The following is a 13,584-nucleotide window of genomic DNA, read 5'->3' as shown; positions in this document are numbered from 1 at the left end:
ACACACCCTGCGGTGTGTTGCAAGCTAGCAAGCAAGCACAAGCCTTGCGTGTGCTTACATTGAGTTACATTTTCAAACAAAAAATATGAAAAATATACGTGGCAGATGCCGTAACACGTCTACAATTTGTTGCGCCCTGTCAATACCAAATGGTCGAAATATCAACACAGCAAATAGAAATAGAAGTAGACTCAAAGACGTGTTATTACAAAAGGAAGTGTGTTGAGGGGGCCAACTACAAACATACGATATATAGAACCTCTTCGACCAAACGAAAGCAACCATACTGTTGATAGGCTGTGTGCATAATAAATCAAGAGCGCGTATGCATAATTGATGCCAACAAAAGCAAACAAAAGCGAGTATTGACAGCTTTAAGCTGGCAAAACATAAACTAATTGCGAGTACAGAAAGTGTAGCATACTTTCAAGCGCAACAAATTCAAATTCAAAAACATTTTCAACTCTTACCCGTAGCGCGTGCGCAGTGCAGCGCTTAGTGACCAAAAGCGCCAAAAACTATCCATCATCGAAGGGTACGAGCCTCATCTGTCTCAATGATGACACAAAGACCACGACAAATGAAGGCAGCCAGCCCAACTGTTGAAGGGCAGCTGTCACAGTTCCCGGCGCACACAAACAAAACAGGAATTGAAATCACAAGAACGAGTTGGTTCAACAACAGCTGCAGCTGCTCTGCGAATTGACAATTTCTTCTCTCTTGCGCTGCACAATTGTTAAATTAAGCACACGTGTATCGAATGGTGAAAAGAAAGCAGAACGGCAAACGGTAACGGTAAAGGAAATAATAAACTCAAAAATTGTGACAAGTTTTCGACGGAATGCAAAAAACGTGGTGCGCGCAACGCTCGGCTCGAGAGGTGTAAGTAACAACTACTATCAGCCCAAACTGCTGAGCCTAGCACGGATTTTCTTTCTGCTAGTTATTTTATTTTCATTTTGTTGTTTCTGTTTCTGTTATTTTTTTTTTTTTGTTTCGAAAGATTTCCAAAGCTAGACTGTTTGGCTGGCTGAGTTGACATGGAGCGACGAGCACACACAAATGCTGGTCCCAAAAAATGGCGTGCAGGCATTTACATATGTAGTATGTTCCTGAACCAGCAGCTGCCATTGTTGCTGAGCTGCTGCTGCTGCTGGACGCGTTCACAGTGCGCGTCCAAAATATTGTGCACACCTGCTGTGCTCATATGACGACTGCTCAACACGTTCTTCGACATGCATATCAATTAGTTGCCGCGATAATTATACACAATTGCCAGCTGTTTAGCGCGAAATGCGCAATTAATAAATAAAATTCGAAATAAAAGTGATTACAATCGTGTGTTTTAATTCAATTTGTAGCCATTGCATAATGACATAATTACGGCTATGAATAGCTCACAAGCAAAGCACAATAATATACTATACAAATGTGTAAATAAATGCCAATGTTAGTAAATTAAAATAAAATATATGTCATCAATTAAATCACATTTTAAGTTGAAGCTACAATTTAGTATTAACTAGTATTATCATTCAGTATTCTGTGGTACTTTTACTATTCATTTTGGTATTTTTAATATTTATTCATTATTATTAATTTTCTTTTAATGTTATTTATTTAATTTTGAATATATTATTTACACTTTTTTCAAATTTTGTTCACAAAATCTGAATCGTATTCTCGCCATTAATTTCAAAAATGTTTTATTTATTTATTTTTTTTTTGCTACTTTTAACAAATTTGCCTTAGTCATTGCTCAATATGCAGGGCATCGACTGTTGCTTTGAGTCGCATTATTATTTATGGTCGCATGCCGTGAAAAACGACAGTTGGCGACAAGTGTTGTTCAAATGGCATGCACGGTTGCCACAACAACAACAACCACATATACAAAACAAATAAGAGCACGACGAGGCAAATCGAACGACTTCAAAAATACCCTCTGTTTAAAAATATTACAATTGAAAACATTTTTGGCAGTTGTTATAATTTAAAAATGTAAATTGGAAATGGAAATATAATAAGAAATCACTTTTATTCTTATTATATTGCAATTCACAATACTTTTCGGCAGTAGTAACAAATTAAAAATAAAAAATATTGAATTTGGAAAAATGTGTTTCAAAGTTTACGCATTTTCTGGTTTAATTCTTTTGGCTATTGCATAAATACAGAGAACGCAAAAGAGATTAAAAAGGCACCAAGAAGCAAAAGCAAAAGTTCACATAAAACAAAAAGCGTGAAACTTATATTTTCAAATTTTATAATAACAATAATAAATAGCTCTTTTTCTTAATATTTTCATAGAAATATAATAACAATGTAATATAGACTAAAAAGAAATGCAAATTTATAATTTCTATTTTACGATCCCCTACAAATATGCTATAGTTTAGGCTACCCGTTTGAGCTAGTTTACGTTTGCAGGATAGTAAAAGCAGTTGGCGCTCAATTTGATGTGAAACGCGCAGGAACCGCACACATATGAGCATACAACACACACACACACACACACACATACGTAAAGTAAGGGAAAAAGGAAGCTCAATACAAATAGCTGTGCTTGGCCTTTATTACTTGCCGTTGAAAAGGGAAAGCTGCTTTTAGGAAAGCAACAGCAAAATGGCGGCAAAACTTGTAACAGGCGCACAGCAAACAGCAGACGGCACAGACAAAATCTGAAACAATGCACGAAGCAAAGTTTTGCTGGCTCTTGCCGAGTGAATGAACGAAGCAAATGGCAATCGGGTTGACTAACAACTTCGGCGGCGTCGCCATCGTCGTCGTGCCGCATGCCACAGCAACAGAGCGCACACAACAAAAGGATAAGTCAAGTCAGCCAGAGCAGACCAGGCGAGGCCAGAACAGACTGCCAGCTAGCTAGCCAGGCAGCCAGGCAGCCAGTCAAGCCAAGCCAAGCCGGGACTTTAGTTGCAACAGCACTACGCATTTGCCAAGACGTACGCGACGCAACGCAACGCAAAGCGACGTGACGCGACGCGAATACCTTTTTCTGTGTGTGTGTGTGTGAGTGTGTGTGTTTGTTGCCATACACGTTGCGAGGCGTCGCGACCAAAACAAGCCAACACAGAAATAGAAATAGTAACACTTGTAGTTGGTGTTAGTGCTAGGTTTTTGCTGCTTTACCTTGGCCATCGATCGTGCGCGCGTGGTTAGCGTGTCAGCCTGACGTACATTACGTATACGACACCAAGGCACTGCGCTATGTTGTGGAGAAGCAGGCAGGCAGGCCGTTGTCCTTGGTTTTAGTCTAGCGCTTGCAGCGTGTGGCAACGGTAATGTCCTGACTTTAGTGCGAGTGTTTTTACTATCTGTCTCTGTGTTCGTGTGTGTGTGTTAGCCTCTCTCTTAGTCAGCAGTTGAAACAGAGCTAGAGAGTTGTGCCATGTTATTGGCTAATCGTTATGCAATCGTCTAACTTTAAGCCATAAGTGGAAATGTCTTTGAAACGTTATGCAATCCTCGCGGCGGTCAGTCAGCAACAGCAACAGCAACAGCAGCAGCAGCAGCAGCTGCATCATCTGCCATACAATGCAACAGTCATGTCAACAGCAACGCCAACGACAACGACATCAGCAATAGCAACAACAATGGGCACAACATCTTTGCCCGCCAGCAACAGCGAGGAACAGGATGAGCAATTGCTGGAGGACGCAGACGTGGAGGAAGAGCCGCCATTGCATTCCACGTACTATCAAGGCGGCATTGGTCTCTATTATCAGCAGCTTGGAGGAACAGCAGCGGGAGGAACTACAGGAGGAGGCATATCACTAGTTAATGGCGCCACTGGCTCGAGCAGTGGCGGAGGCAACAGCCATGGCACAGCTGGTGGCAGCGGCTCGCAGAGTTACGCTCATGTTGTCAATGGCAGCGTGAATCTTTTACTCGGCGGGTGAGTGACGGTGATGGTGATGGTGACGCTGATGTAGCTGCCAACTGCCAACTGCCAACATCATTTTCATTCATTTCGCATTTCGCATTTCAGGCAAGGCAGCTGCCTTATTAATTTGCCATGATTAATTTATGAGCTGCAGTGTGTGTGCAGTTTAGACCAAGTTTCCTTATGCGTTGCCTTTCATTTTGTGACATGCACTCACTTCACATACTCAAACTCGAAATGGCATTCGTAACTGGGAATACAAGTGAGACAAGTGGAAGTCTCAAACTTATAAACTTTGCAATATAAATGAACAGTTTTCGATATGCCCAAGAGAAATTTTCACATATGCAAGAGCCAAAGCTAAAGAACTAAAAGTTTCAAACGAATTCTATTTTTCATTCATTCGACCTAATTTAAAAAAAAAGTTTCTAATTAATTGTGAACCAAAAACATGTGAAGCTAATCACGTAAAGTATTTGTTTTACTTCTGTACTTTGTGTCCCTTTTTAGCTGTCATATCAAAGTTTAAGTAGTTATTAAAATAGTCAATAAATAGCTCAATGCCTGCTGCATGACTTGCTCTTTGACGTATCGTAAAATGTAAGCAGCAATTTGGATTTGGTAATTGCCTTAACTTGTGCTTTATCGACTTTAGCTGCAGTCATAAATTAAATGAAATGGCTTTTCGTAATTTCCCTAATTGTGCATAATTTCTCGTTATGATATTCCATCATCATCTTTGTTGAAGACACTCTGCTCTGTTCTCTGCCATAGATCATGAACAATTTGCTGGGATGATTTATTAGCCAGCTGCAAATTAATAACATCAAAAATTCATACAAGTCTTCTGGGGAAGTCCCGCTCTTTTTTTCGGAGCGTAGGGTAGGACACATATAATAAAGTAAACATATTTATAATTGCGCGTCTTTCGTCTTTTTGTTACATTTCTCAGACTTTACCCCCTTTGGGGGGCAAGAGAGAAAGTGTCATGGTACGCTTATTAAAATTTATTTTTATGCATGCAACACGAGCAGCAGCCCGACAAAAAGAAGCAGAATAAATGAGAGCGAGACTAAAAAATGGGTTAAACGAAATAAAAGCCGAAATTGACAACAACAACAACAACAACAACGAGAATGAGTAAAAGTTGATGTTCGTAAAGAGCGAAACGCTTCGAATCTCGTAACTTTATTTTAACTACATTTTTATCGATCGTCTATAGCATGTCAATGAATTTCCACCATCATTCGTTGATAGTTTTAGACACGCCTCCCTCGACCCCCCCGAAACACATCGTATTCTATATTTTCCTTTTTTTTTTTTGGGCCTTTAATGAACCGTTGACATGCAAGAAATTGCGTGAGGCGCCACGGAAAATGAGCAAAGCGAGGGCAGGAAAATGGGGGAAAAAACACACACACTCACACTCACACAACTAGGCAAGCGAAAGGCCAAAGGATAAAGGACAGAGAACAGAGGACGACAAGTGGCGCATTATGTTGCATTTAAAGCGGATTAAGTGACATCACATCATTGATTTGTGTAGCGTGTCACAGATTTGAGGAACTCGCAAAACGAGGTTACGACGCTTCAAAATCGTTATTATTAGTATTATTATTATTAGAGGGGATTGGATAAAGCACTTTTCTCAATTTGATAATAGAAAGTTGCTCAGAATGAGTGAAGCTATTTTAAATATGCATAGCATACTTTTTCGGGCAGCTCTGAATGGACACGAACATGGACAAAATGCTGCGAAGGTCTGTCTCTCAATTTATTTGATTAAAGAAAATTGCATGTTATGCTCTAATAATCTATTATTGCAACGGCAAATAAATGTTCACGAGTTGAAGGACATTTTAAGTGCTTGCAAACAACGCAGCCAACAATATTTCATTTACATTGCAATTGATTTTACTCCCCCAACATTGCGTTTAAACACTTTAATTAAATTGTCAAATAAATCAAACCTTATCGAGTGGGATAATTGATGGACTAATGTAGAGTTTGAAGATTATTGTATCGGTTTTATTTATTTATTTTGTTTTTGTATTTAATTGATTATTAAATTGATTCGATTTAAACTTAGTAATGTTTTCTTTGCCAACAACTTATCTATAGTATAAATGCTGACAAATTTGGAGTACTGCTAAAAATAATACTCAAAGCGTATTTTTGTCTGATATCACAAAAAAAAACTCACAGACAATAAACAAGATTTCGTGTTATGCATTTCATTTATCTATTTGTAGGCCAATATTGTCGAGCAGCTGCCTTCAGGGCAAACACAATGAAATGAGCTTACCACTATATATATACTATATGTATTCCCATTGTATGTTCGTGAGTTTGTCAGTTGTTAAACAGAAATTAATAAGAGCAAAATCGGAATTAAATTTCGCAATCAATTCGTTGTGTGCTCCACTAAATGAACGTTTTACATACCCTGTAAATTGCAGAGCAAGGTTCAAGCACACTTTAAAAATTTAGTAGATTATTCAAAACTTTTCTAACACAAAAATACTGTAATATGTATATAGTATTTTATGAAGATAGAGCCGAGTTGAACCATACTTCAAATGCTTATCATAGTATTAAAAAATGGCTCAATTAAATTTTTCACTATAAGTGCTGGCAACAAATAATGGATTTTAAAATTGTACTGCATAAAAAGATACTAAAGTTTCATTTGCTGGGTATTTTTTAGAGCTCACACATGACTTAACGTGTTTTTTCTTTTTGTTGTATATTGCAGCTCTATGCTGTGTCTGGTGACTACAATTTTATGTGTCGTTTGTTATTGTTGTCATCGCAATATCAAAAAAGCGAACTGAGGCCGCCTACAGGCAGCAGCAGCATCAATGGATGGAAAACGACCCCAATATGGAAATCTACAGCGTTGAGCAGGTAAGCAATAAATCCATATTATTATTATTGAGTTCATAAGAACACAATTTAGCAGAACTTAAACGAATTATAATCATGTGATTGATTTCAGTTGAAGACACTTCTATTTATGTCATACATATTTTTATTGAGTTCATGTTTTTAAAAGCTTTAAGCACTTTAAACAACCTGTATTTGATTGACATTATTATTATTGTGTTTTACACAGATTAATAAATATTTATTATGTAAATCACAAACTTACAATACTTTTATCCGTTTTAATAATTATTAATTTAAAGTAATTTCATAAACTGCATTCGTTATCTTTATATTTCAGCAACAAACTCAAATTTCAACATTTTTTGCATTTATGATTTTTGTGTCGATAACTCTTATTGCATGTTTGTATCATATATATGTAAAATGTATCTAGATAACTAAACCACAGCACAAAAAAATAACAAATTTAAAATACCACAGCTCTAAACAATTCCAACAATTCCAATACAACTAAAAACAACAAAAAATAATATTTCACTTAAATAGCGTACTAGCGAGAAAAATGTGCTATCAAAGTTTGCAGCACGAAAAACAAATTAATGTTGTTTGCTTCGAAAGATAATTACAACTCATTGAAGTAGCGCATAGAGTAGAGTTCTTGTAGAACATGAAAGTAGAAGCACAAATCATAGACGCTGTGATTGTACTGTGATTGTTATCAATCAAGAAACTGCGACTACTTGAATTATAGAGTGAAAGAGAGAGAGAGAGAGAGAGTGGGAAATAAATTCGTAGTTCAATTTGTGTTGGGTTAATGTGGCCAATTGATTTGAAACCAATTGAAGCATTGCCTTGGCACTGTTAATAAAAATTTATGCACTAAAACAGGTGCGATGGCAAACAGCAAGGGCAACAAAGTAGTTGGAATGAATAAATAACGCTGGGGCTGGAAAAAGGCTAAACTCTTGGACATTGGCTTTTGGCGCTAAGTTGTTTGGCCCACTCACTTACACACTTACACATTTACACACACTTACATTAAGCGCACCGCCGTGTCTTATTGTTGTTTGTTGGCCCAGTGGGAAAACGGTGGAGCGTAAATCAACGTTAGCCTGGCCCATGTCAGACAATGTTGTCAACGTTCGTAAGCAGTTGGTTGCTTGCTTGGCTTGGCTGGATTACAAGTGCCACACAAGTAGAAGCAGCAGCAACCACAGTAACAACAGTAACAACAGCAGCCACAGTTCTCTCGCAATATAAATAAATTTATTATGTGTGCAATTTAAACTTTTTTATTTGTGCAGCGTTAATTTCACTTCTCGGACTAAATAAGCACAATCTATTGCTTTCCTCGCTTATTTATCTAGCTGTGTTTTTTAGGCCAACTTCATGGTGTAATGGCATTTTCTTGTTCTTCCTCCGCACTCTCTCTCTCTGTTGAGAACTTGACTTTGATTTGCTCACACTTTATTTCACTTTCCATTGCAGTGCTACGAGACTTCGGGTCTCTTTCTGGGTGACTCGACGGATGGTTTGGCTGCATTGCCAGCATTGCATCATGAGCCGCCGCCTTCTTATGACGCTGTCGTGTTGCATGAGCGGCAATTGCTGCAGCAGCAACAGCAGCAACTCGAGGAGCAGCAGTTGCAGCTGCAGCAACAGCAATTGCTCTTGCAACGCGTCTCTCCGCCGCCTGGTTATCGCTCCACGCTCGACATCAGCTGCCTGCAGCAGGCATCGTCGTCGGCTGCAGCTGTGGCAGGTGGCAGTGTTGAAGCAATGCCAGGCGGCAGTGCTGCTGGAGTTGGAGCTGTCGGTGGCGATGCGTTGGTGCACAAGCAACTGCATCGCACACTCAACGCCCAATCCTGTTGCTCGCTGCAACGTGCCGAGGTGGAGAACATGTGGAATGCGGCTGCTGCGGCGGTGGCGGCACGCAACAACGGCAACTGCCAGGAATTGGAGATGTACATGGCGTCGTCATCGCCGCCATTGCCGCTGGCATTGCAGGCGCGAAAGAATGCGCAGGCGGCGCTGCGTTTGAATAGCTTTGGACGACGCTATTTGCAGCAGAGTCAGCTGCACATGCAACAGCACAGTCACTATAGGCGTGGCTGTCCGTTGTGTGGCAAGTTTCGCTATGCGGCCGACGACGAAATGTTGGCGGCATCCGTTGAGAGCGGCCTGGAGCAGTGTGATGACAATGACAATGTGGCAAGTGGGGCAAGTGTTGAACAGCAGCAGCAAATGACTTTGACTTGCCTAAATGGCAATCAAATTGATGCCGCAGTTGTTGAAGCTGATGCTGCAAATGGAAATGTGGTGGACAACAGCACAGCAGCAACAGCAGCTGAAGATATGGAAGCCAACGCTGACATAGACGAAAATGACAATGCAGCAGAGACACCAACAGCAACTGCAATTGCAACATCATCATCAGCAGCAGCAACAACTGCAACAACAGCAACTGCAGATGAGGCTGCTGCCAACCTAGATATTAACAACATCAACGAGAACGGCATCATCAGTCTGGACATGAGCAAAATCATTGATGTATCGGGGTTGCCCACATATGAAGGAGCGTTGAAGCTCGAATCGAGTGGCTACGTCTAAGAGAGGGAAAGAGAAATAGAGAGAGAAAGCATCCCCCCAAATGTCAACGAGATATATGAATGACATGTTCACAAAATTTACCAAATGATAAATCTATCACGAATGTGCTTTATTTTACAAAAACCAAAACAAAAGAGTGGATCAGAGAGAGTTGTTGTTAATGCCTCCCCTTAAGAGCAGGTAATTTTCATTGTGTTAATCAAATCGCAACTGCCTTAACAGCAACAGCATTGATCTCGGGTTGAAATGGCTTCGATTCTCAACCCACAAATTGTATGAAATATATATTTCTAATTTTAGCTGCTAGTTCTAAGCTTACATATCCTCCCAACCACCCAATTCTAAATAGCAAAAACAGAAATAAGTCAATGTTTGTTTCGACAGAGTTATAAGTAAAACAAAAAGAAAAGAAAATTCAAAAAAAGAAAACGAGAAATATCAATAAAAGAAATATGCTCGAACATTGTTGCTTTGAACCTTCGCTTACCTTAACCTTAATGCGCTGTTCACGCGTCGTCAAAGGCAATCCGATTGATTTTGTATTAAATGTGAAAGCGAAAGCGAAATCGCAATCGAAAGTGACGTGCCAAATGGCGACAAGTACTTAGCTCAAAGAACGCTTCTATTTCTGGAATTATGTAAGTACTCACACACACACACACACACACACTCACACGAATGTTTTATGTCTGTCATGTCATATTAGGGTGGTTCAATCTTTTATCTATGATGAATTCTATGAAATTGTTACCAATTTTTTGTCTGCGATGAATTCCAAGAATGTTTCGCCATCAAACTATGTGTATAAAATTAAATCCTTAAACAACCTAATATACCTCAATTTTATACATTTCATTGGAAATTGATTTTATATCCACATTTATACTCGCTATCCATAGGGTAGAAGGGTATTATTACTTTGTGTTTGCAAAAATATATGGAACAGGCCGAAGGAAGTATATATATATATTATATATCGGCGACATCACTCGAGATTATATAACCATGTCCGTCCGTCTGTCTGTCCGTATGAAACTCTGGATCTCAGCGACTATAAGAAATATAGCTATCATTCTTTTTCGACAATCTTACAATTTGGAATGTTGAGTACTTTATATATTTTGAATGTAGTACTATATCCACATACCAAATAAAGTCTTTGGTATATTTTAGTATTTTTGCTTTGTATATTTTAGTATATTTGTAAAATATGGGTTTATTGGAGATGATTAGCTTCTATCTCACACTCGACTGTAGCTCTACTTGTTTCATATTGAAACGTTCTTAAGAGTTCTGCATTGAATACGATTCTAATGGAAGATTACAACTTACAAATTGTGTCACCCTAATATTCATAGTTTTTCCCATGAGAGCAAATAAGTCGCAAGTCGGAATTGGACTAAGGCAGAAATAAAGCTAAAAGACCACATAACACTTACAAACAAATGGTAACAAGCAACTTGTTAGTAGCTCTCAACATTTTGCGCATATACCCTGTAATTTGATGTACTAAAGGTATTAACACTTGTGCCTCGCACAAGCATTAGGCAATAAAGCCGAGTATTTGCCAGTTGTGCCCGCTCATCTGAGAAACCTTCTTCACATTTCAGTTTTATGGTCTATTCCAAAAAGGGTTCGCTCAGCAGCGTAACCTTGAATGGCCCCACACACACACACACACAAACACACACAAGACAGACAAGAGAATGGTTGTGGTAATATGCCATGAATGTAATTATGCATGCACTGTGTTATGGAATTCATTTTCGCTTGACTTTTTACCCAACGATCAACAGGAATTTTTTGCGCTTAATAAGATGAACAATTTTGTCTGCGTTTTGATGAGGCACTTTTAGTTTTTTTTTTCCTTATCACTATTAGCATGACCCATATACGATTACGATCTAACAGATTTGTTGCTTTTTGCTCGCCAAGTGACGACGTCAAAACGTTTTTATTTTTTCGATTAGTATTTTATGTTCACTTTTCATATTCATTTTCTTTTTTGGGTTGTACGAAATGCTAAAATTAAAAAATAAAATGCCGACAATCCCAACAAGCCCCCAGAGTTTGTTGAGACTGCTGCTTTCGATGTGGTTCGGCGACTCGTGATCTCATGACAATGCTGCGCCACTGATGCCGCATAGACGGATTATCCATTTTGCTAACGGGGCGTATGCTTAACCCAAATGGCAAACGTATGCGCGATTTTATTTGCAGTTGTTCAATAATTGTTCTGCTGACGACGAGTCAAAAAGCAAAACAGCAAAAAAAAAAAGAAACAATAGAAACACTTATTTCGAATCGATTGGTAAGAAAGCACATCAACATACCGTCGTAGCAGCAACATTTCAAAGAAACAAATTTCCACAATTACGACGCAACACAACAAATTGCATTAAGCACATTTTATTTTTGATTTCTTTCGGAAATATTTGAAATTTTCTCGGGGATTGTATTTAGAACGTGCTGTTGAAGGAAATGCACATAATATTATTCAGTTGGAACGCGTGTAGCTTATAATTGCAACTGAAAATGAAGCGTTGCGTTGGTGGCACAACAAGTGAGGCATTCACACAGCCATCGCTGTTGAGTGTCGAGCAGACAGAGCGGGCAACATCACAGAGAGCGACAGAGAGAGAGAGGGAGAGAGAGAGAGAGAAAGAGAAGAGCAACTACGGCGTGCTAATATGCAACCTAGACAAAATAGAGCGTCTACTTGGGGCCTCTATATATACGTATATATATGTATGGGGTAGAATATGTATGTGTGTGTGTGAATCGAGTGACGGCATGAGACGGCGCCACTAACTGCGCAGCGGCATCGACAAACCATTTGACCCTCTGTCACTTTGACAATCTGGGGTTGCCTAGTTGCCTGCCTCTTCCTCTTTTGCTTTCGCTTCCTCTTCCACTGCTTCGATTTATTAATACAATCTCTGTCTCCTTCCCCTTCCCTTCCATTCACTGCCCACCCACACACCCACACCCACCTAATGTGCATTGAGCGATGTGCCATTTTTAATTGCTGCCAATTGCCGTGTTACAAAGCAACACTCAACAAAAACCAATTTCAACTCAAATTGGGTGATTTAGTTGTTGTTCGCCAGCTTGCATGTGTGTGCTTAAGGGTGTGCACGTGTGTATGTGTAAGAAGTGTGCCCAAAAAGTGTAAAGAGGTCGGAGACATGTTTAAAAATAGCCAATGGGTTTGTCATCGCTCTTGTTGTTAGAAGGGGCGCAAAAACAAAGCGACAAATTATGTGACCCGAAAATTGAGCGAAAAACAAAAGAGAGAATTACGGTAAAGTGTTGGCAGCACGCTAACAATGGTAAAGGCGTTCCGCTACTAAATTAATAGCAATTGTGTTTGACTCACTTTATTGAGCAGTATGAAAGTACATATGTATGTACATACATATATGTAAACAGGTAATTCATCAAAAATGCATGTTGCCAGGTGAGATTAAGGTATCAGCAAACAACAAAAAGCAAAAACAAAAACCGTTGGGAGTAACTGTAAGCGTAACCCAAGCGACAGCAGCTTTAACAACAGTTGCTTAAACAAAAACAGCTGAGTGAACTTACACACACACACACACATACCACTCAAATGGAGTTTTACACATGTATTGGTGTGTGTGGAGATTATTATAACAAGCACAACTTAGATGTGACGCAAGCACAAGCACATAAGAAACAACAAAAAAAAAGTCGAAAATGAAATTGCGAATAGCCTAAAAAGACATAGAGAAATGATAGACAAACGCACAAACAACACAATTACTTGTGGGAAAAGGAAAGATGGTGGGGAACGGGGGCAAGCAAGCAGCATAGTTAACAATTCAAGATACTTACCCACACCGCAATTTGAAATGCTCTTTGCATGTCCTGATTTTGTCTACGGCAGCGATGCCAATGCTTCTCGGCTGAGCCGCAGTCCCGCAAAGCGTAAGTTTTGTTTTTGTGGTAGGCAAGCAAGGTGGCGATAGTGAAGGGAGGGACGTAGCGCGACAGGTTAAGAGTGCGGTGCGACGGCAGCGGCGACGGTGACAACGACAGTGACGGCGACGGCGGGTGTAAAAGCAATTTACGACACAATATATATTGCAGTGCGTTTTGTTGACGTTTTGCGGCTTTGTGCGTATGTGTGTGTGTGTAAGGCCCTCACTGAGTAA

General features: G+C 39.5%; 2 protein-coding genes across 3 annotated transcripts in view; one reads left to right on the top strand and one right to left on the bottom strand.

Moving 5' to 3' along the window:
- Positions 1 to 13,584, bottom strand: part of LOC133840593 (probable beta-hexosaminidase fdl) — a 19,527-nt gene extending 5,943 nt beyond the window's left edge. Inside the window, exon 1 of one of the 2 annotated variants that reach the window (XM_062272518.1) lies at positions 13,265 to 13,584. Coding sequence is in view for 1 of the 2 variants with exons in the window: in XM_062272517.1 (XP_062128501.1) it covers positions 11,740 to 11,756 (17 nt within the window). In the remaining variant the exon portion in view is untranslated. Of the gene's footprint in view, positions 1 to 11,739; positions 11,879 to 13,264 lie in introns of those variants that run through there. The other variant, XM_062272517.1, reaches the window with a different exon arrangement.
- Positions 2,807 to 9,820, top strand: LOC133840594 (uncharacterized). Its single transcript, XM_062272519.1, is given in 4 exon segments — positions 2,807 to 3,916; positions 6,660 to 6,723; positions 6,725 to 6,811; positions 8,282 to 9,820. Coding segments are annotated over 4 exon segments (1,731 nt in total). The 5' UTR covers positions 2,807 to 3,461; the 3' UTR covers positions 9,407 to 9,820.

The sequence above is a fragment of the Drosophila sulfurigaster genome, chromosome 3, assembly GCF_023558435.1.
Source record: "Drosophila sulfurigaster albostrigata strain 15112-1811.04 chromosome 3, ASM2355843v2, whole genome shotgun sequence".
Lineage (NCBI taxonomy): Eukaryota > Metazoa > Arthropoda > Insecta > Diptera > Drosophilidae > Drosophila > Drosophila sulfurigaster.
Note: the sequence above shows the minus strand (reverse complement) of the source record. Positions and strands in the feature narration are given on the sequence as shown.